The following is a 20,493-nucleotide window of genomic DNA, read 5'->3' on the forward strand; positions in this document are numbered from 1 at the left end:
AAGGCATCCTGTTACCATAAGTCATTGAAGCATTAATTTTGTCTTTCTTTTTCTCCCAAAAAGATAGGATACTGAGTGGTTTCTTCAAGAAGCACTTAACAGAATTAATGTCAGAGAGTACTTACAACATTTTTTGCAGTGTTATTTATTTATTTATTTTGCTTTTGAACTAACAACCCATACACTCGCTTTCAAGGACTCTACAACTAATGTTTGGGATTGATTGATTGATTATTTATATATTTATTTGAATGATTTGTCTTCTTTTGCACGTTGTTTGTTTGTCAGTCTTTGTTTATGTGAGGAGGAACTCACATATGCTGGAGGAACTCAGCAGGTCAGGCACCTCTGGAGAGGTATAAACAGTCGGCATTTCAGGCTGAGGTCCTACCAGGACAGGAAAGGAAGGGGGATGAAGCCTGGATAAGAAGATTGGGGAGGGGAGGGAGCGTACAAGCTGGCAGGTGATAGGTGAAATCGGGTGAAAGGGTAGGTGGGTGGCCGATGGAGAGAGAATGAAGTGAGAAGCTGAGAGGTGATAGTTGTAAAAGGTAAATGGTCCACCATTGATGCTGCCCTCACGTGCATCTCCTCCATTTCCTGGACATCTGCCCTCACCCCAGCTTCCTGCTTCCCTAACAGGGATACACTTCCACTTGTCCTCACCCACCACCCATGAACCTCCAGATCCAGCACATCATTCTGCGCAACTTCTGCCATCTTCAACAGGATACCACCTCCAAACACATCTTTACATCCCCCCCCCACTCCCATTCTCTGCTTTCCGCAGGGATCACTCTCCGTGATTCCCTTGTCCATTTGTCCTTCTCTAATAATCTCCCTCCTGGCTCTTATCCCTACAAATGGAAGAAGTACTACACCTGCCCGTTCACCTCCTCCCTCACCTCTATTCAAGTCCCAAAGCAGTCCTTCCAGGTGAGACAACAATTCACCTGCAAATCTTTTGGGAGTCATCTGCTGTGTCTGGTGCTCTCGATGTGGCTTCCTCTTTATTGGTGAGACCCAAGGGTAGATTGGGAGACTCCTTGTTGAGCATCTGCACTCCATCTGCAACAGGCAGGATTTCCCGTTGGCCGGCCATTTTAATTCCAATCCACAGTCCTGTTCCAACATGTCAACTCGTGGCATCCTCTACTGCCATGGTGTGGCCTCTCTCAGATTGGAGCGGAAACACCTCATGTTCCCTCTGGATAGTCTCCAACCTGATGGCATGAACAGCAATTTCTCTAACCCCCAGTAAATTTTCCCCATCCCCCTTCCCTTGGCTTCCATTCTCAAGTCTTATCTCCTCCTACTACTTCTCTTCTGCTCACCTCCCCCTGTTCCCCCTCCTTCAATGGTCCTCTCTCCTCTCCTACCAGATTCCTCCTTCCTCACCCTTTTCCACCTGTCACCTTATAGCTTCTGACGTTAATCCTTCTCCCCCGCCCACCTGGTCTCACCTGTCACCTTCCAGTTTGTGCCCCTTTCCCTCCCCCCGCCGCCTTAATCTGGCTTCTTCCCCCTTCCTTTTCAGTCCTGATGAAGGGTCTCAGCCTGAAACATAGACTCTTTATTCCTCTATACAGATGCTCTTGACCTTCTGAATTCCTTTAATATTTTGTGTGTGTGTTACTCTGGATTTCCAACATCTGCAGAATCTCTTGTATTTTTGTTTTAGGTGTTCATTGATTCTGCCATATTTCTTTGTTCCACCATGAATGTCTGCAAGGAAATGAATCTCGAGGTGGTGTATGGTGACGTACATATACTACCCTGATAAGAAATTTGCTTTGAACTTTGCCAGTGTGAGGACCTCGCTGTAGGTAAATTGAATCATTGTCCTCAGCTGCTGATTACATGTGGCAATGCAGTCCGCGCAGCCAAATGATGTGGAAAACTCCCCATGGACTCACTAGCTCCTCTCTCTCAAACCTCTTTCAATACTGCAGCTTTCCCAGATTCTGCACTCTTCCATTTCTGACATTTATGTATCCGTGAGTTTCATTGGTTCCTTCCCTGTTAGTGAACTGTCCAAGAACCAGAGCTCAGGACCTCCCTCCCAAAATCTCCCCACTCTGCAGCTTTCTCTGCTTCTTGTAAGGTGGCAAGTATGCAGGAGGAAGATGGCGGCACGATGCAGCTCACAACGGCCACTCCGGTGGTGATGTCTGTTATTTGTCAAGTAGGGTGCCGTGCACAATCCTGATTTGATGGAGACGGACGTGAGAGCACGGAGGAATATCTGGTGAAACTTCTGAAATGTCTGCTTCACTGCTGCTGCTACTGTGTGGTCCAGAATCTCCGGAGGAGAAGGCCCCGAGTCCTCGGCTTTGCTTGTTGCTTGGCAGCCGAGGTGAGGTCGAAGTGCTCAGCAGAGGATGGTGCTCGGAGAGGCTGTTTCTGAGGGGCTGGTCGGAGGCTCAAAGTTTTCGGACAGATTCAGAGTCCACTGTGGTTGGGTGCTTCCAATGGTGCTGCATCGGCAAGTTGGTGGCGCTTGGAGTTCATGGCAGGGAGAGTTTCTCCCTTCTGCCGCCTGCGTGAGATGATGAGTCTATCGGGACTTTGAGGACTTTTCTTTACTGTGCCCATGGTCTGCTCTTTATCAAATTATGGTATTGCTTTGCACTGTTGTAACTATATGTTATAATTATGTGGTTTTGTCAGGTTTAGTCTTAGTTTGTCCTGTGTTTCTTGTGGTATCATTCTGGAGGAACGTTGTATCATTTTTTAATGCATGCATTTCTAAATGACAATAAATGGAAACTGAACTGAAAAAAGATCTGACTTTTTGGTTGCCTGTCTGTGAGCAGCTTGTATAGTGCACTGCCAATTTCTATTTATTTAGAGATACAGTACAGTTACAGGCCCTACTGGCCCACCCAGTTACACCCATGTGACCATTTAAGCTACGAACCCATATATCATTGGAATGTGGGAGAACACCAGAACATCCAGAGGAAACACACATGGTCGCAGGGAGGACTTACAAACTCCTTACGGACAGCAGCAGGAATTGTCCGTGTTGCTGGCACTATGCCAATAACTATGCTACTGCACCTCTGCAAAATACTGTTTCAAAATGTTTGTAAAATGTTTCTATATTAAGGATGCTAGTAGATAAACTTAACTTGTCCTTGACAGGTACTGCTGACACAGTGCTATTGACTCTATGTACTTGACTGAGCAGGATTTGGGTGTAGAGTACATTTGAAATATTATTATCCACATCACCAGTCTAATAAATAGTTTTCAAAACCCTTCCAGTCAAATATTCAAACTATTCAATTCTTATTAGGAAAGAATGAAAAAGAAAGTTAAGGAAAATGAATTTAGTATCAACCTGGTTAGATCTGTCATCAAGGTGACAACACATTTATATTCTGATGGAGAATTATGACTTCCCTTGCCCTTTCTAAACAGGGGAATGATGCCTCAGTGCACTGAAGATCTCCAAAGGGTTAAAATTCACCCTGGTCACTGATGCTGAATGGATGTTTTAGTGTAAGCCAACTCATCAAAGTCTTTGGAACCGAATATCAGGAGTGCAGCACCACAGGCTGCCTATCAGTTACATTGAGCTCAGTGTGATACAGGTCACTTTCAGACCTGTATTCCATTGTTTTCCAGGTCAGCCTTTCACCCTCTGTACACTTGCTCTAGCTCACACAATCTCCTACTTACTAGTTAGCTATAAATTTGAAAATAACACCATAACACAGGAGCAGAAATAGGCCTCTAGCCCATGGGAGTCTGTTCCACCATTCAATCATGGTTGATTTATTATCCTTCTCAACCCCGTCCTCTTGCCTTCTCCCCATAACCTCCGACACTCTTCCTGATCAAGAAGCTATCAACCTCTGCTTTAAATACAATGACTTGGATTCCACAGCCATCCGTGGCAACAAATTACACAGATTCACCACCCTCTGGCTGAAGAAATTTCTCTGTATCTCTGTTCTAAAGGGACGTCCTGATATTCTGAGGTTGAACCCCTGGCCCTAGACTCCCTCTCTATTGGAGTCTAGGACCAGAGCGCACAGCGTCAGAATGCAAGCTGTCCCTTTATAACAGAGATGAGAAATTTCTTGCTTCCTTGCTTTTGGCTCCTGGTCCCCAACTACCCCAAATTTAAAACTGTGATCATGATGTTTAACTCTGGCCCTTCCCATCTCTGTCTTTAGAGATGGGTGGTATTTGGATTTTCAACTGTTTTTTAATTTAGCACATAGATTGGTGAATTAGTCCTGTGCACAAGGAACCAGGAATCAGGAAAGAGAACAACAGGAATTCTGCAGATGCTGGAAATTCAAGCAACACACATCAAAGTTGCTGGTGAACGCAGCAGGCCAAGCAGCATCTGTAGGAAGAGGTGCAGTCGACGTTTCAGGCCGAGACCCTTCGTCAGGACTAACTGAAGGAAGAGTAAGTAAGGGATTTGAAAGTTGGAGGGGGAGGGGGAGATCCAAAATGATAGGAGAAGACAGGAGGGGGAGGGATAGAGCCAAGAGCTGGACAGGTGATAGGCAAAAGGGGATACGAGAGGATCATGGGACAGGAGGTCCGGGAAGAAAGACAAGGGGGGGGGACCCAGAGGATGGGCAAGAGGTATATTCAGAGGGACAGAGGGAGAAAAAAGAGAGTGAGAGAAAGAATGTGTGCATAAAAATAAGTAACACTTCCCCCTCGTACCCCATCTGTTACTTATTTTTATGCACACATTCTTTCTCTCAATCTCCTTTTTCTCCCTCTGTCCCTCTGAATATACCTCTTGCCCATCCTCTGGGTCTCCTCCCTCCTTGTCTTTCTTCCCGGACCTCCTGTCCCATGATCCTCTCGTATCCCCTTTTGCCAATCACCTGTCCAGCTCTTGGCTCTATCCCTCCCCCTCCTGTCTTCTCCTATCATTTTGGATCTCCCCCTCCCCCTCCAACTTTCAAATCCCTTACTCACTGTTCCTTCAGTTAGTCCTGACGAAGGGTCTCGGCCTGAAACGTCAACTGCACCTCTTCCTACAGATGCTGCTTGGCCTGCTGCCTTCACCAGCAACTTTGATGTGTGTTATCAGGAAAGAGAATGATTACATGCAGATATGAAACTCACAAGAATGATCTAGGGCATGAAAGAGTTAATATACAAAGATTTGAGGGCTTTGGGCCTGTACTCACTGGAGTTTAGAGGACTGAGAAGGGATCTCATTGAAACTTATTGAGTTTTCAAAGGCCTTAATGGAGTGGACATGGAGAGGATGTTTCCAATAGTGGGTGAGACTAAGCCCAGGGGCCACAGCCTCAGAATAGAAGGGTGTTCCTTTAGAACAGAGATGAGGAGGAATTTCTTCAGCCAAAGGGTGCTGAATCTGTGGAATTCATTGTCAGAGATGGCTGTGGAGGCTAAGTCATTGGGTATATTTAAAGCAGAGGTTGATAGGTTCTTGATTAGTAAGAGTGTCAAAGGTTACAGGGAGAAAGCAGTGGAATGAGGTTGAGAGGGCTAATAAATCAGCCGTGATGTAATGGTGGATCAGACTCGATGGGCTGAATAGCATAATTCTCGAATGTCTAATGAGCTTATGGAAACTGAAAAGCAGGACTTGGAGCAAGGGTGATTCTCTCAAAACATGAAGTGATACTCAGCAAGAACTAATGATGGGACCTTTGTCATTTGCCAGTTACTTGAACAGTTGGCATTCAGGAATCACAAGATTACCAACTTTGTGGATAAGCTCAGAATGGAGTAGCTAACATTCAGCAAGTACAACAACAAAGTATAAGAAGTCAATTATCAACTTACAGAATACGCATCTAAATAGTAAATGTAATTTGTGAACATTAGTGTAAGTAAGATCAATACAAGGGTTCATTAATAATGGAAATGCAAGAAAGATTTCTTCAGCAAAAGAATGAACGGTTCAGTGCAGGTTTCCAGTGGCAGTGAGTGGCTTAAATACACACGAGAGGAAGTTGAATAAACACATGAGAGAGAAGGGAACAGAGGCAATTCTTTGATAGATAAACAAAAGTTGACTTGGAAAAAATATAAACTAGGATAAAAATACATGAGCTGGATGGCCTTTTTCTGTACTATATATTCTGCCTACTTTGTCTAACCCTCTTCCAGTCTGTAGTGCAATTACACTGCCCTAAGTGGTACTTAAACCAGTTCATCTATTAAAATGCCTTATCTAAATGCAATCCAATTATATCATAGGTTTGATATTCATCAGACCATAAGACCTAGAAACAGAATTAGGCCATTTGCTCCATCAAGTTTGCTTTGCCACTTCAGCATAGCTGATTTATTATCCCTCTCAACTCCATTCTCCTGTCTTCTCCTCATATGTTTTGATGCCTAACCGATAATGAATCTATCTACTACCTCCACCTTAAAAATCTATATACTACTAAAACTTTCATGCTCTGTTTGTCTGTTTGTGACCTCCAATTAGCGCAAACGGTGCATCACAGCAGCACTTTTCTTGGCTACATCAAATTAAAATGCGCTAACTTACAGAATGCAGGCAAAGTTCAGAGTTATATATTCGTATAAAATTGCTCATTTGCAAAAATCAGCAGGCTCCCTTTTAACCCGAGAGCCGATCTGCCATCATGGAAATCGGGACGCGACAGCCCAACGCATGCGCACAGCCAGCCTCAGCAGCGACACCTACCGGAGCAAAAGGGCAGGGCAGCTCTATTTCAAGGGGTCACATCAGCATGTGCAGGATTGGGAAAGATCTAACTGCCACCCATCAATAAGAGATAATTAAATCTTATTGTAATGACGTACTCCGAGACACCCATAAAACCCTTTGCTGCAGTCAAAGGACAGCGGTGACTATATCACGTCCATTTAGGAGAACGCCAACTACATCATCAAGAATAATCAGCATTGTTTGGTGTTACTGCTTCGTATCCTCTATCCAGCATTAGGGTAAACAAAAATGGTCAGCCTAATTATGCCGCGTGGAAAGGGAAGGGGGACATTATGGTCAAGAGATGACGCCAAACATTGTCGGGAAGTGGCAAGGAGAGGGAGAGAACAAGAATCAGATGAAGCCAGGGCGACACAACTCCAGGATCAAAGGGTCAGGACAAAAAAAGATGAGAGAAGAAGAGACAGAGGAGGAGAGGCATGCACGTCTCCAGGATCAGAGAGAAACAACAAACAGCAGAAGAGATGAAGAGACGGGATGAAAGGGCTGCATGGCTCCAGAATAACAACGAGACGCATGAGGGTGGCAGATAAACCAGAAATGATGCCATCAAAAGTGTCCTTCATTAAATGAGGAGCAGCTATATTTGCTTTGCCATGCGTCGTTCTTCTTTAATAAACTGAGGTTTTCTACTTCAGTTTCCAAAGCAAAGCGATACCAATAGCAGTCAGGAAAATTTAGTGTTCATTCTGGTCACGTCAGACTGCACTACCCTTCTCTCAAAGGGTGCCCCAACGGGTCACCCCATTGTCTAGTACTCAATAACTTGGCCTCCACAGCATCTGTGAGAATGAATTCCACAGATTCACTGCCCCCTAGCTGAAGAAATTCCTCCTCATCCCTGTTCCAAATGAACCTCCCTCTTTTTCAAGACTGTGTCCTTTGGTCCTAGAAGCACCCACTATAGGAAACTTCCTCTCCACATCTGCTCTATCTAGGCCTTTCAATATTCAGTAGGTTTCAATGAGATCGCTCTCATTCTTCTTAACTCTGGCAAGTGCAGGTTCAGAGCCACTCTTCATTCATTAACCCTTTCATTCCTCAGATCATTCTCGTAAACCTCTGGACCTTCTCTATTTCTAGCACATCCTTTCTTGGATAATGGGCCCAAAACTGCTCACTGTATTCCAGGTGAGGTCTAACCAATGTCTTATAAAGCCTCAGCATTAAGTCACTTTCAAGTCTCTAAAGGGTGTTTTTTTTCAGAAGGAAATAAGTTCAGTGACATATGGTACAGAATGGTGAGTTATTGCATCTTTGAAAGATGCATTTCACTTGCTATCATATAATTAGGAGACAAGGACAATCTTTAGATTCTTCATGATGCACTGCTTTTACAGTCATCTAAATAAAAGTAAAATGTTTCACTCGTTTTGAACATCCAGTCTTAAAAGTATGATTCACTTACCCAGTAGATCTCTCTTGAGAGAATTTAATATTCTGAGAAATCAAAATATCACTTTGTACAAACCGTAATGAGGAAAGAGCATCAGATTATGTGGTCGTGTTGTGGGAGCAGAGCACCCTGCCTGCGGTGGTGGTAGAGACATTAGGAGTGCTGTTGTAGTGTAGCAGTTAGCACAACGCTATGACAGCTCAGAGTGTCGGAGTTCAGAGTTCAATTCTGAAGTCTTCTGTCAGCAAGTTTGCACATTCTATCCCCTGAGCACATGGGTTTCCTCTGGATGCTCCAGTTTACTCCCACAGTCCAAAGTTGTACTGCTGAGTAGGTTAATTGGTCATGGTAAATTTGTCCTCTGGGTTGGACAATGGATAATGAACCCATGTACACAACCTCCCTATTTTTTACCTTTTAGGCTCTCTTTTTGCACCATTTATTTAATTAAGATCATATCTATATATTTCTTATTGTAATTTATAGTTTTTTTATTATCATGTATTGCAATGTACTGCTGCCACAAAACAATTTTCACAACATGTGCCGATGATAACAAACGTGATTCTGATTCTGACGAGAAGGTGCAGGAAAAGCCCATAAAGACCATTTCAAGTACGTGGTAACAGAACCGTCAATTTGAATACTTCTTCCCAATTTTTTTAGAAAAGTACTGACTGTCTGTCCCTTCCCTATTGCAAAAATTGGGTGATGTCTCAAAATGCTGAAACAAGTGACAGAATAAACAAACACTTCAGTGCCTCTTCAGGGACTGCAGTAATAGTATGTTATTTATCATTCAGTTTAAATTTTGTTCCATTATACAGTATTAATACTGAATATATCATTCTCAGCTTTTAAAAAGAATTTTGTTTCTTTTAGAAAGGATGGTATTATTTGTGCCGTACCATTAGCTATTATGACATTTTTAATTGAAGTGTTTTATACAGTATTGAAATTGACTGCTACCTTGATGATTACAAGGGGACTGTTAACTTCACACTTACTTACTTAAGCCCATCACCCTACTGCCGACAGCAACTCACCAGAGTCCTCAGTCCTGGGCCAGTCTTTCACGTTGTCCCCAGGTATAGCCCATCATACAGTGAAGATCCTTCCTCTCCCAGGGATGAGGTCTTTGCAGCTTCTGTTGGTGTTTCTGTAACACTGGGTTTTCACAGGATGGGGTTGCTAACCCCATGTCAACCCTCTTTCTTTCACATCCGTGCTTGGGACTGTCCATGACGGAGATATGGATTAACTAATGAGAGATTATTCCAGTTCAGTTTTTATCTCATGGCTTTATATCAGTATTTGGGATTCTGTCCATTATAAAAATGAAAGCATTACTCTGCAAGATAAACAGCATCTATTGAAAGAGAAACTGATGGATACTGCCTGGATTAGAGAGCACGTCTAATGAGAAGAGGTTGAGCAAGGTAGGGCTTTCCTGTTTGGAGCAAAGGAGGATGAGAGGCAACTTAATAGGGCTGTATAGGATGATAATCAGCATAGTTAGATTGGACAACCAGCGTCTTTTTTACAGGGTAGAAATGGCTAGTATTAGTACACCTGCTCGTTATTGCAAACGTCTAATCAGCCAATCAGATGGCAGCAACTCGAGGCATGAAAGCATGCAGACATGGTCAAGAGGTTCAGTTGCTGATTGGGCCAAATATCAGAATGGGGAGGAAATGTGATCTTAGTGACTTGGATCATAGAATGATTGTTCGTGCCAGACAGGGTGGTTTGAGTATCTCAGAAACTGCTGATCTCTTGGGATTTTCACGCACAATAGTCTCTAGAGCTTACAGCGAATGGTGCAAAAAAAACAAAAAAAAACATCCAGTGAGTGGCAATTCTGTGGGTGAAAATACCTTGTTAATAAGCAGGAGGTCAGACTGGTTCAAGTTGACAGGAGGGTGACAGTAACTCAATTAACCATGCGTTTCAATGGTGGTGTACAGAAGAGCATCTCTAGACACACAATACATCGTGGATGGGCTACAGTAGCAGAAGACCGAAGACCACATTGGGTTCCACTCCTGTGGCCACTTTTTTAGCTACACTCCTGTACCTAATAAAGTGGCCACTGAGTGCAGTGTTAATGTGATTGGAGGAATGTATAGGGGTGATGTCCAAGGTAGGTTTTTATACAGAGTGGTAAGTGCATGGAATGCACTATTAGGAGTGGTGGTAAAGGCAGATATATTAGGAAGATTTAAGAAACTCTTAGATAGGCACATAGATGAAAGAAAAATGGAGGGCTATGTAGGAGAGAAGGGTTAAATTGATTTTGGACTTGGTTGTAAGGTCAAATCAACAGGTTGTAGGGCCTGTACTGTGCTGCAATGTTCAATATTGGAAATGAAATACAATGTTGGAAAATGCATAGTTATGCACGTTGGAAGTAGAAATGAATGTACAGACTATTTTCGAAACGGGGAGAAAATCCAGGAATCTGAGATACAGAGGGACTTGGGAGTCCTTGTGCAGAACACCCTGAGAGTTACCTTGCAGGTGGAGTCGGTGGTGAGGAAGGCAAATGTCACATTACCATTCATTTCAAGAGGTCAAGAATACAAGAGCAAGAATGTATGTTGAGGCTTTATAAGGCACTGGTGACGCCTCACCTTGAGTACGTGTTGTGAACAGTTTTGGGCCCCTTATCTTAGAAAATGTATGCTGGCATTGGAGAGGGTCCATGAGGAGGTTAACAAGCTTGATTCAGGAATGAAAGGGTTATCGTTATTATACATGGAACGTTTGATGGCTCTGGGTCTGAACTTGCTGGAATTCAGAATGATGAGGGGGGATCTCATTGAAACCTTTCGAATGTTGAAAAGCCTTGACAGAGTAGATGTGGAAAGGAGACACAGCCTCACAATAGAGGGGTGCCCTTTCAAAACAGAGATGCAGAGAAATTTCCATAGCTTAAAGGTGGTGAATTTGTGGAATTTGTTTCCACATACAGCTGTGGAGGACAGGTCGTTGGCTGTGTTTAAGACAGAAATTGATAGGTTCTTGACTGGACATGGCATCAAAGGGAGAAGACCGGTACTGGGGTTGAGGAGGAGATTTGAAAAAGGATCAGCAATGATTGAATGGCGGAACAGACTCGATGGGCCAGATGGCCTATTTCTGCTCCTGTGTCTTATGTTCTGTGTTTTTTAAGAGCAAAATTGAGCCATCCTACTCGTTGAGCTTGCCTTGCTGATAAACAGGTTTCCGATGTGACCTTCCGATGGACCTGGAGACCATTACAGATGTAGCTGCTTCATTCTGTCTGTTTGCCATGAAAATAAGTAGCCTTGCCAACCACTTCGAGTCACATCAGTAGATTTTCACACTGGAAGAACATGCGGTGGTGCTAGGAAGTTTGTGAACCGTGTAGATTTTCTCTTTTTCTGCATAAATATGACTTAAAATGTGATCAGGTTTTCACGCAAGTTCTAAAACTAGATAAAGAGATTCCAATTAAATAAATAGCACAAAACATTATACTTGTTCATTTACTGATTGATAAAAATGATACAACATTACGTGTGTTTGTTGGGAAAAGTATGTGAACCTCTGGGGTAATGCCTTCTACAACAGCTATTTGGAGTAAGGTGTTCCAGTCAATGAGATGAGATTGGAGGTGTGGCTTGTAGAGGTGCCCTGCCCTATATAACAGACACACAAACTCAGGTTACTGATAGAGGCTGTTCTTCTCAAGAAAGACCTTTATGTGTGCACCATACCTCGATCAAAACTTTCAGAAGACCTTAGAAGAAGAATTGTAGATAAGAACGAAGCTGGGAAAGGTTACAAAAGCATGTCTAAAGACCGGAGTGTTCATCAGTCCACGGTAAGAGAAATTGTCTACAAATGGAGTAAACTCTGTACTGTTGCTACTATCCCTAGGAGTGGGCGTCCTACAAATATCACACCCAGAACACAATGTGTAATGCTGAAGGAGGTGAAAAAGAACCCAAGGGTAACAACAAAAGACCTACAGAAATCTCTAGAACTCGCTAAAGTCTCTATTCATGTGTCCACTGTCAGAAAAACACTAGACAAGAATAGTGTTTATGGAAGGACAACATGGAAGAAACCACTGCTCTCCAAAATAGATGAGACAGAAGTTGAACTTTTTGGCAAAAGTGCACTTTGCTATGTTTGGAGGGAAAAACGCATTGCACACCAACACCAAAACCTCATTCCAACTGTGAGTATGGTGGAAGGAGCATCATGGTTTGGGGCTGCTATGCTGCCTCAGGGCCTGGACAGCTTGCATTCAGTAAGGGAACAATGAATTCAAAATCATATCAATGTATTTTACAGGAGAATGTCAGGGTAGCATTCCGTCACCAGAAGCTTCATAGAAGTTGGATAATGTAACAAGGCAATGATCTGAAAGACAAGAGTCAATCAACAACAAAATGGTTTAAAAAGAAGGAAATTTGTGTTTTGGAATGGCCGAGTCAAAGTCCTGACCTTAATTCTATGGAAATGTTGTGGAAGGACCTGAAGCAAGCAGTTCATTCAAGGAAGCCCGCCAACATCCCAGAGTTGAAGCAGATTTGTAAGGAGGAATGTCCTAAAATTCCTCCAAGCCGATGTGCAGGACTGATCAACAGTTACCGAAAACTGTCGGTTTGTATTGCTGTACAGGGGGTGGGGCTCACACCAGTTACTGAAAGCAAAGGTTCACATACTTTTTCCAACAAATACATGTAATATTGGATCATTTTTCTCTATAAATAAATGAGCAAGTATAATGTTTTGGTGTTATTTATTTAATTTGGTTCTCTTTAGCTAGTTTTCGGACTTGCGTGAAAATCTGATCACATTTTAAGCGTCATATTTATGCAGAAATAGAAAAAATGCTACAGGGTTCACAAACTTTCTGTAGATCTGAACAAGGCACAGCCTCAGAATACAAGGACATCTCTTTAGAACAAAGATGAGGAATTCTTTATCTAGAATGTGGTGAAACTGTGGAATGCATTGCCAAAGACAACAGTGGAGGTCAAATCATTGGGTATATTTAAAGTAGTAGTTGAATAGACTCTTGATTAGAAAGGGTGTCAAAGGTTACAAGAGAAGACAGAAGAATGGGTTGAAAGTGTTAGTATATCAGCCATGGTCAAACCTTGGAAAAGACTTAATGGGTCAAATGGCCTACTCCTGCTCCTGTATCTTATGGTCTTATAATTACCAAAGGAGGAAGTGAGAGGATGGTAAAATATTTATCCAGGATAAAGTATAAGTTACGAAAGAGAATGCATTAATATATCAGTGTTCTATTAAGCATTACAGGGCACAAGGCTGCCCTTTACTCTGATGTAAAATCACTGCCTGAACATGTTAACAGACCTGTCCTAACTGTGCATGCTGCCTGGTTAATTGTGATCTTATCATGTTCATGGTTGGTGCATCTGTGAAGAGTTCTATCACTAAAATGTTGTTATGATTGCAGTATCTGTAAACGTGAATTTGCCAACACGTATCTTCAGAGGTGATGTCATTAGATGATAATGTTGGTTAGAAAAGCATTAAACGTGTTCATTTTCACTAAAGAACCTAGGTTATGCTTGGCTTTCTGACTGACTAAGTCACTGAAGAAACTGATAGATGTGGAAGCTCTTCAAAGATTAGCTTAATTTGTCACATGTACATCAAAACATACAGTGAACTGTGTTGTTTGCATCAAATCAAATCAGCGAGGATTGTGCTGGGCAGCCCGCAAGTGTTGCCGTGCTTCTGGTGCCAACATTACATGCCCACAACGTACTAACCCTGACTCTACGTCTTTGGAATGTGGGAGGAAACCAGGACACCCCAGAGGAAATCCATGCGGTCATGGGGAAAACACACAAACTCCTTGCAGGCAGCAGTGGGAATCAAACCACAATGAGTGATTGTTGGCCCTGTATAGATTTGACAGAAAGGTAAAGCAGTAGACCTCTGCTATTGTTCAGTCCCACTGGGGATGAGTTTCTGTACAAGAGCAGCCTTGAGACCAAAGAGAAGATTAATTTTAATCCCATGAGACACGGGTGACCCTGCCAAGATCAAATTGGCCTCAGTGAATTACTGCAGTTCTCAAATTAAAACATAAAATGCTAAAGATACTCAGGATGTGAGTTGGCATCTAAAAAGATAGAAACAGTATTCTAGTTTCAAGTTGAAAGATGGTTCAGTCCTTATGCTGCTGTTGGCGCTTTCATCTGACAAATGCATTAGGGTTAGCAGGGACCATGTGGGCCGAATAGCCATTTCCTGTGCTATATGACTCTACGACGTGATCTGCTGTGACTGAATGGCTTGCAAATCTATTTTAGATGAGTGCCTACCATAAAGAACTGATGTTTATTTTCACCCAGACAATCTTAAGTTCCATGTAACCAACACCTCTCCTTTAAATTTCCAAATTTATTTAATTCAGTTGCAGTTCTGAAGGGTCTCAGCCCGAAATTTCAACTGTTAATTCCTCTCCATTGATGCTGCCTGACCAGTTGAATTCCTCCAGCATTTTGTGTTCCAGTTTAAGATGGTGCTACTGAAGTTGAGCAACAGCGTATCGATAGTCTAAAAGGCAAGAAATAAGACTAAAAACATAATTAATGAAATTTTTTCTGAGATAAATTGTGGCAAACTATCACCACAACCAATGAAGAGGTGAGCGACAGTGAGGCTGACTCAAGGAATGAGCCGTGCTGGTGCATTGCAAAGTCTGAGCTTAACGTGTTCAAGATGGTGTCAGAGATGGAGATAGAGTTGAGGCGGAGGAGTTTCAATGATGGTCCACCTAAACCGGGTGCAAGGTTGGATCGCAGTAGGTGCCAAGCCGATTTGAAGAGGTTAAGAATGGCTTCGGGCCGGGCGGCAAGGTCTAGGCCCAAAGCGTATTGCCGCGGCAGGGTCCAGGTCCTAGTGTGGGGGACACCCCTGTGTTTGGATAACAAACGCCAGACCAGATAGACTGGAAAGACGGGCAGGGTGTCGGGACCGGAGGCGAGGGTCGGGCCGATTCCACTTGCTCTCCCGTGATGTTCACTCCTCTCTCTGCAGTGTTGAGGCTGTGAGACGGCTCCGGCTGCTACGTGCTTTGTGTCTGTGAGCTTCGTGGCAATTTGCCCCACTGTATGATGAACTGAGACCAAGGCTTTGGGTCTACTCAGCTGCCCTGGGGATTCAGGCCTGTGGACTCAATTTGGTTTGGAATCATGTTGTTCACCTCTGTTGTTTACACAATTTACTTTGTTCTCTTTTTCTCTGTGCATTGGATGTCAGTCTTTTTTTAATTGATTTCTTTCAGGTTTCTTGCTTTGTGGCTGCCTGACAAATATCAAGGTTGTATAAGTAATACATACTTTCCTAATAAATATACTTTAAATCCTTTGAATTTCCAATATCTGCAGAATCTATTATGTTTATAATTCAGTTTAAATTGCTCAGATGGCATGGTGAGATTCAAATGCTCATCACTGCATCCATAACTTCTCTCCATGCTCGAAGCTCGCCCTTTCATTTTATTGCCGATCTTATTAACATCAAGTGTATGTTAGTGTTCTGTACCGGGGTATAGGTGGTATAGGCAGGAGCACCTGGGCAGAAAGGGAAAGAAGGGCGTGGGTTGAGGATGTATGTATCAGTTCTTCGTCAAAAACCTGACAGCAGTTTGTAAAGGTAGTGCAGCCGGTGGGGTCAAAGTTCAAAGTATATTTGTTATCAAAGTATGTATATGTCACCAAATACTAACTTTCCTGAGATGAACTTTCTTGTGAGTATTCACAGTAAATACAATGAAACATAATAGAATCAGTAAAAAAAAACTACACACAGAGACAGACGAATAACCAACATGTTAAAGAAGACAAACTCAAAGTTCAAAGTAAATTTATTATCAAGGTACATCTATGTCACCATAAACAACCCTGAGACTTGTTCTCTTGCAGGCATTCACAGTAAATATAAGAAGCTGTGCAAATACAAGATAATACGAATAATAATAAATAAGTAATAAAAATATTGAGAATGTGAATTGTAGAGTCCTTGAAAGCAAATCTGCAGGATGATGACTGGAAAGGAGAGGAAATCTGTAATCAAAAATCAAAGCATATGGTGCATTGGCCTTCATTAATCATGGGATTGAGTTTAGGAGCCAAGAGGTGATGTTGCAGCTACTTAGGATCCTGGTCAGACCCCACTTGGAGTACTGTGCTCAGTTCTGGTTGCCTCACTACAGGAAGGATGTGGAAACCATAGAGAGGGTGCAGAGGAGATTTACAAGGATATTGCCTGGATTGGGGAGCATGCCTTATGAGAATAGGTTGAGTGAACTCGGCATTTTTTTCCTTGGAGTGACGGAGGGTGAGAGGTGACCTGATAGAGGTGTATAAGATGATGAGAGGCATTGATCGTGTGGATAGTCAGAGGCTTTTTCCCAGGGATGAAATGGCTGCCACAAGAGGGCACAGTTTTAAGGTGCTTGGAAGTAGGTACAGAGGAGATGTCAGGGGTAAGTTTTTTACGTAGAGAGTGCAGACATCCCACCCTGCAAAAACTCATTTCAGGGAGGCAGCACCCCCACCCCCCGCAACCCCATATCCCCCCCCCCCCCCATTGACCTCCAAGGGTGTATGCAATACCTTGTTTAGTGATCTTGTCTAATCTGTAAACCAAGTTGGGTATACGTAGCAAATGTGACATTAAAATATGTACTTACGTTATCATGTTTATTCTATTACAACTTTAAGCAAGTCTACAGGGAGTTTGGCCTCATCACGTAGGACATCAATAGCATAGAAATTTCGTTTCTAAAGGGGTTTATCTAATGAATTTAATATTAAACACAGCGCATATTTTCCTCGCATGAATGTAGTGATAAGTCAATTACAACAGTGGTCCCAAGCCTTCAGGCCGCGAAGAATTCAGCGGTACAGCGGTAGCCAGAACGCACCCAGCACATCTTTAAGAAAAAAGCCGAAATAAACAAGCTAATTGATTAGGTGCCGCCCGGCAATCGGCAATTGCCTCTGATCTGGGCCAACAGTTACGTGCCAGGCGGCACCTAATTAATTAGCTTGTTTATTTCGCCTTTTTTCTTAAAGATGTGCTGGGTGCGTTCTGGCCACCGCTGTACCGCTATATTCTTCGCAGCCCAGAGTTTGGGAACCACTGAATTATAAGTCACTTGTAAGTCAATAACATCACAACATTTTAAGTAACGTTTGGATATTAAACACACAGCACATATTTTCCTCGGAACATATAAAATCATTGCAACACACCAATATTGCTGAATCAGTGGGAGCCCTGGGCTTGTTTTCTTGCAACAACACGGTCCTGTCGAGGGGTGATGGGAGACAGCGATACTCGAAGGGGGTTCCTTATGTCCAGTCTATTCTGCAACTTAGTTTTCGTTGCATTCATTGCAGAAAACTCCGCTTCGCAGAAATATGTTGGAAATGGAAGCAGCGTTTTCAGTGCTTTCGTGGCTATCTCAGGATATTCAACCTTGACTTTGATCCAGAATGCTGGCAGAGATGTTATGTCAAACATTCTATCATTTCTTAATGCATGTATGCATTTCTAAGTGACAATAAAAGAGGACTGAGTGTTCTCATAATCCCAAAAAAAACATACTTTTCAGCCCGTCATCATTTGCAAGCTCGAGGAGTTGATCTTTTTCCCACGCTGACATGGATAATTCACCAGGGACATTCACAAATGGGTCACGGACCCATTCCTTTGCACGTGTTGGGTCACTGATGACCTCGCGTGTGTTAAAATTCAACAGTGCGTGACAGGGAATGAGGAAAGGTGCAGCTGACTCATATCTTTCATATCGCCAGATCATATTGTTTCCTCGTGGCCCGGTGGTTGAGGACCACTATTAACACGAAGAGAGACCAATCAGGATGCTTGCTCTCCCTCTCCCTCTCAAAAAAATCTATTTCTGGGATATTGTATATAATTCCCGGGCATCAGGGAACCACTGTCGATATGCGGGAGACTCCCGGAACTTCCAGGAGAGGTGGGATGTCTGAGAGTGGTGAGTGCGTAGAATGTGCTGCCAGCGACAATGGTGGAGGTGGATTCAATAGGGTCTTTGAAGAGACTCCTGGACAGGTACATGGAGCTCAGAAAAATAGAGGGCTATGGGTAATCCTAGGTAAGGACATGTTCAGCACAGCTTTGTAGACCGAAGGGCCTGTATTGTGCTGTAGGTTTTCTATGTTTCTATTATCATTGTTTACATGGGAGTAACATGATGTTTCCTTGCAACTGGACATTGTCATAACACAAAACTGTATTTTAATGTGATTGATCATAACATTGTGCTTGTTTACATCAAGCAATTCTACTCATCCAAGTTTAAAACTAATCTACATTTTCATCAAATTAAACAAAGTGGATGATTCACAGTGCTAAAACTCAAAATATCCACTTCAGCAAGCTACTGATTACATTCCAATCTTCCCCAAGATTTGTGTGTACCCGAGAAAAGATAAGTGGGTTTTAAACTCATCGAATTATGTACTGAATATGTTTGTGGTTTTATATGCTTTCTTTATTATTATTGCTAATTAAATCATAAGGGAAAATCTTCCCTGACAAATCTGTTGGAATTCTTTGAGGAAATAACAGGCAAGATTGACAAAGGAGAGGCAGTGGATGGTGATTATTTGTATTTTCAGAAGGCCTTTGACAAGGCGCCACACACGAGGCTGCTTACAAGATAAGAGCCCATGATATTACTGGAAGGATACTAGCACGGAGAGAAGATTGGCTGACCGGCAGCAGGCAAAGGGTGGGAATAGAGGGAGCCTGTTCTGGTTGGTTATCAGTGACGAGAGGTGTGCTACAGGAGTAGGTGTTGAGACCACTTCTTTTCACATTGTACATCAATGACTTGGATGAAGGAATTGATGGCTTTGTGGCTAGGTTTGCAGACGACACAAAGAAAGGTGGAGAGGCAGGTAGTGTTGACGAAGCAGTGAGTCTGCTGAAGGACTTGGACAGATTGGGGGAAAGGGCAAAGAAGTGGCAGATGGAATATGGTGTAGGGAAGTGCATAGTCATGTATCTTGGTAGAAGAAATAAAGGCATAGAATTTTTTCTGAACAGGGAGAAAATTCAAAAATCAAGCTGCAAGGAGTGTTCGTGCAGGATTCCCTAAAGGTTAACTTGCATGTTGAGTTGGTGGGAAGGAAGGCATGTGCAGTGTTAGCATTCATTTCAAGAGGATTAGAATATAAGAGCACAGATATAATGCTGAGGCTTTATAAGGCATTGGTCAGACTGCACTTGGAGTATTGTGAGCAGTTTTGGGCCTCGTATCTAAGAAAGAATGTGCTGGCTTTGGAGAGGGTCCAGAGGATGTTCACAAGAATTATCCAAGGAACGAAAAAGTTAATATATAAGGAGTGTTTGATGGCTCTGAGGCTGTACTTACTGGAGTTTAGAAGAATGAGGGGGATCTCATTAAAACCTATTGAATATTGAAAGGCCTAGCTAGAGTGGATGTGGAGAGGATGTTTCCTATAGTGGGTGAGTGTAGGACCAGAGGGCACAGCCTCAGAATAGAGAAATATCCATTGAAAATTTTCTTTAGCCAGAGGGAGGTGAATCTGTGGAATTCATTGCCACAGTTGGCTGTGGAGGCCAAATCATTGGGTATATTTAAGGCAGAGGTTGAAAGATTCTTGATTAGTCAGCGAATGAAGGAGTATGGGGAGAAGGCAGGAAAATAAGGCTGAGAGGGTTAATGAATCAGTCATGATGGAATGGCAGCACAGACTCGGTGGGCTGAGTGGCCTAATTCTGCTGCTATGTCTTATGGTCTTTAAAGACATAACGTGCAATGTTCTTAGCCTGGAAAATGAGATGTTAAGAGGGATACAGTGTGGGACAGATCTCTGTGTTGATGGTCAGATCTGCTACACATGTTCTGCTAAAACATTGAGGCAGTGGTTAGGATAACTCTTTACAGCACCAGTTATAAGATAGGGTTCAATTCCCACTGCTGTCTGTAAGGAGTTTGTACATTCTCACTGTGACCATGTGTGTTTTCTCCCAAGTATTCTATTTTCCCTCCACATCCCAAAGACTGGGTTAGTAAGTTGTGGACATGCCGGAAGTGTGGCAGCACTTGCAGGCTGCCCCCAGCACATCCTTGACACAAATGACACATTTCACTGCATATGCATTTTAAAGTGTCTGAGATTGTATTGGTTTTGGCTGTGCCATGTTAGCTCTGTTCAGCACTTAATCTAGGATGATTTACTGTTCTAGATCAGTAGCAATGTTGCAACATTGCAAATCCTTATTTTTTAACCAGAACCATTTCCAGGTATTAGCTTATTATTGTTACATGTATACAGTG

At 42.8% G+C, this 20,493-nt stretch overlaps 1 protein-coding gene across 8 annotated transcripts in view; it reads left to right on the plus strand.

Moving 5' to 3' along the window:
• The window catches only part of fut11 (fucosyltransferase 11 (alpha (1,3) fucosyltransferase)), a 101,178-nt gene that overhangs the window by 33,268 nt on the left and 47,417 nt on the right, over positions 1–20,493 (plus strand). The window contains exon 3 of one of the 8 annotated variants that reach the window (XM_063070350.1): positions 2,187–2,758. The exons of 5 other annotated variants lie outside the window; for them this stretch is intronic. In XM_063070350.1, coding sequence (XP_062926420.1) covers positions 2,187–2,214 — 28 coding nt within the window. In that variant the 3' untranslated portion in view covers positions 2,215–2,758. 2 more of the 8 variants (XM_063070351.1, XM_063070349.1) reach the window with 2 other exon arrangements.

Source organism: Mobula hypostoma, chromosome 18 (assembly GCF_963921235.1).
Source record: "Mobula hypostoma chromosome 18, sMobHyp1.1, whole genome shotgun sequence".
Taxonomy (NCBI): Eukaryota; Metazoa; Chordata; class Chondrichthyes; order Myliobatiformes; family Myliobatidae; genus Mobula; species Mobula hypostoma.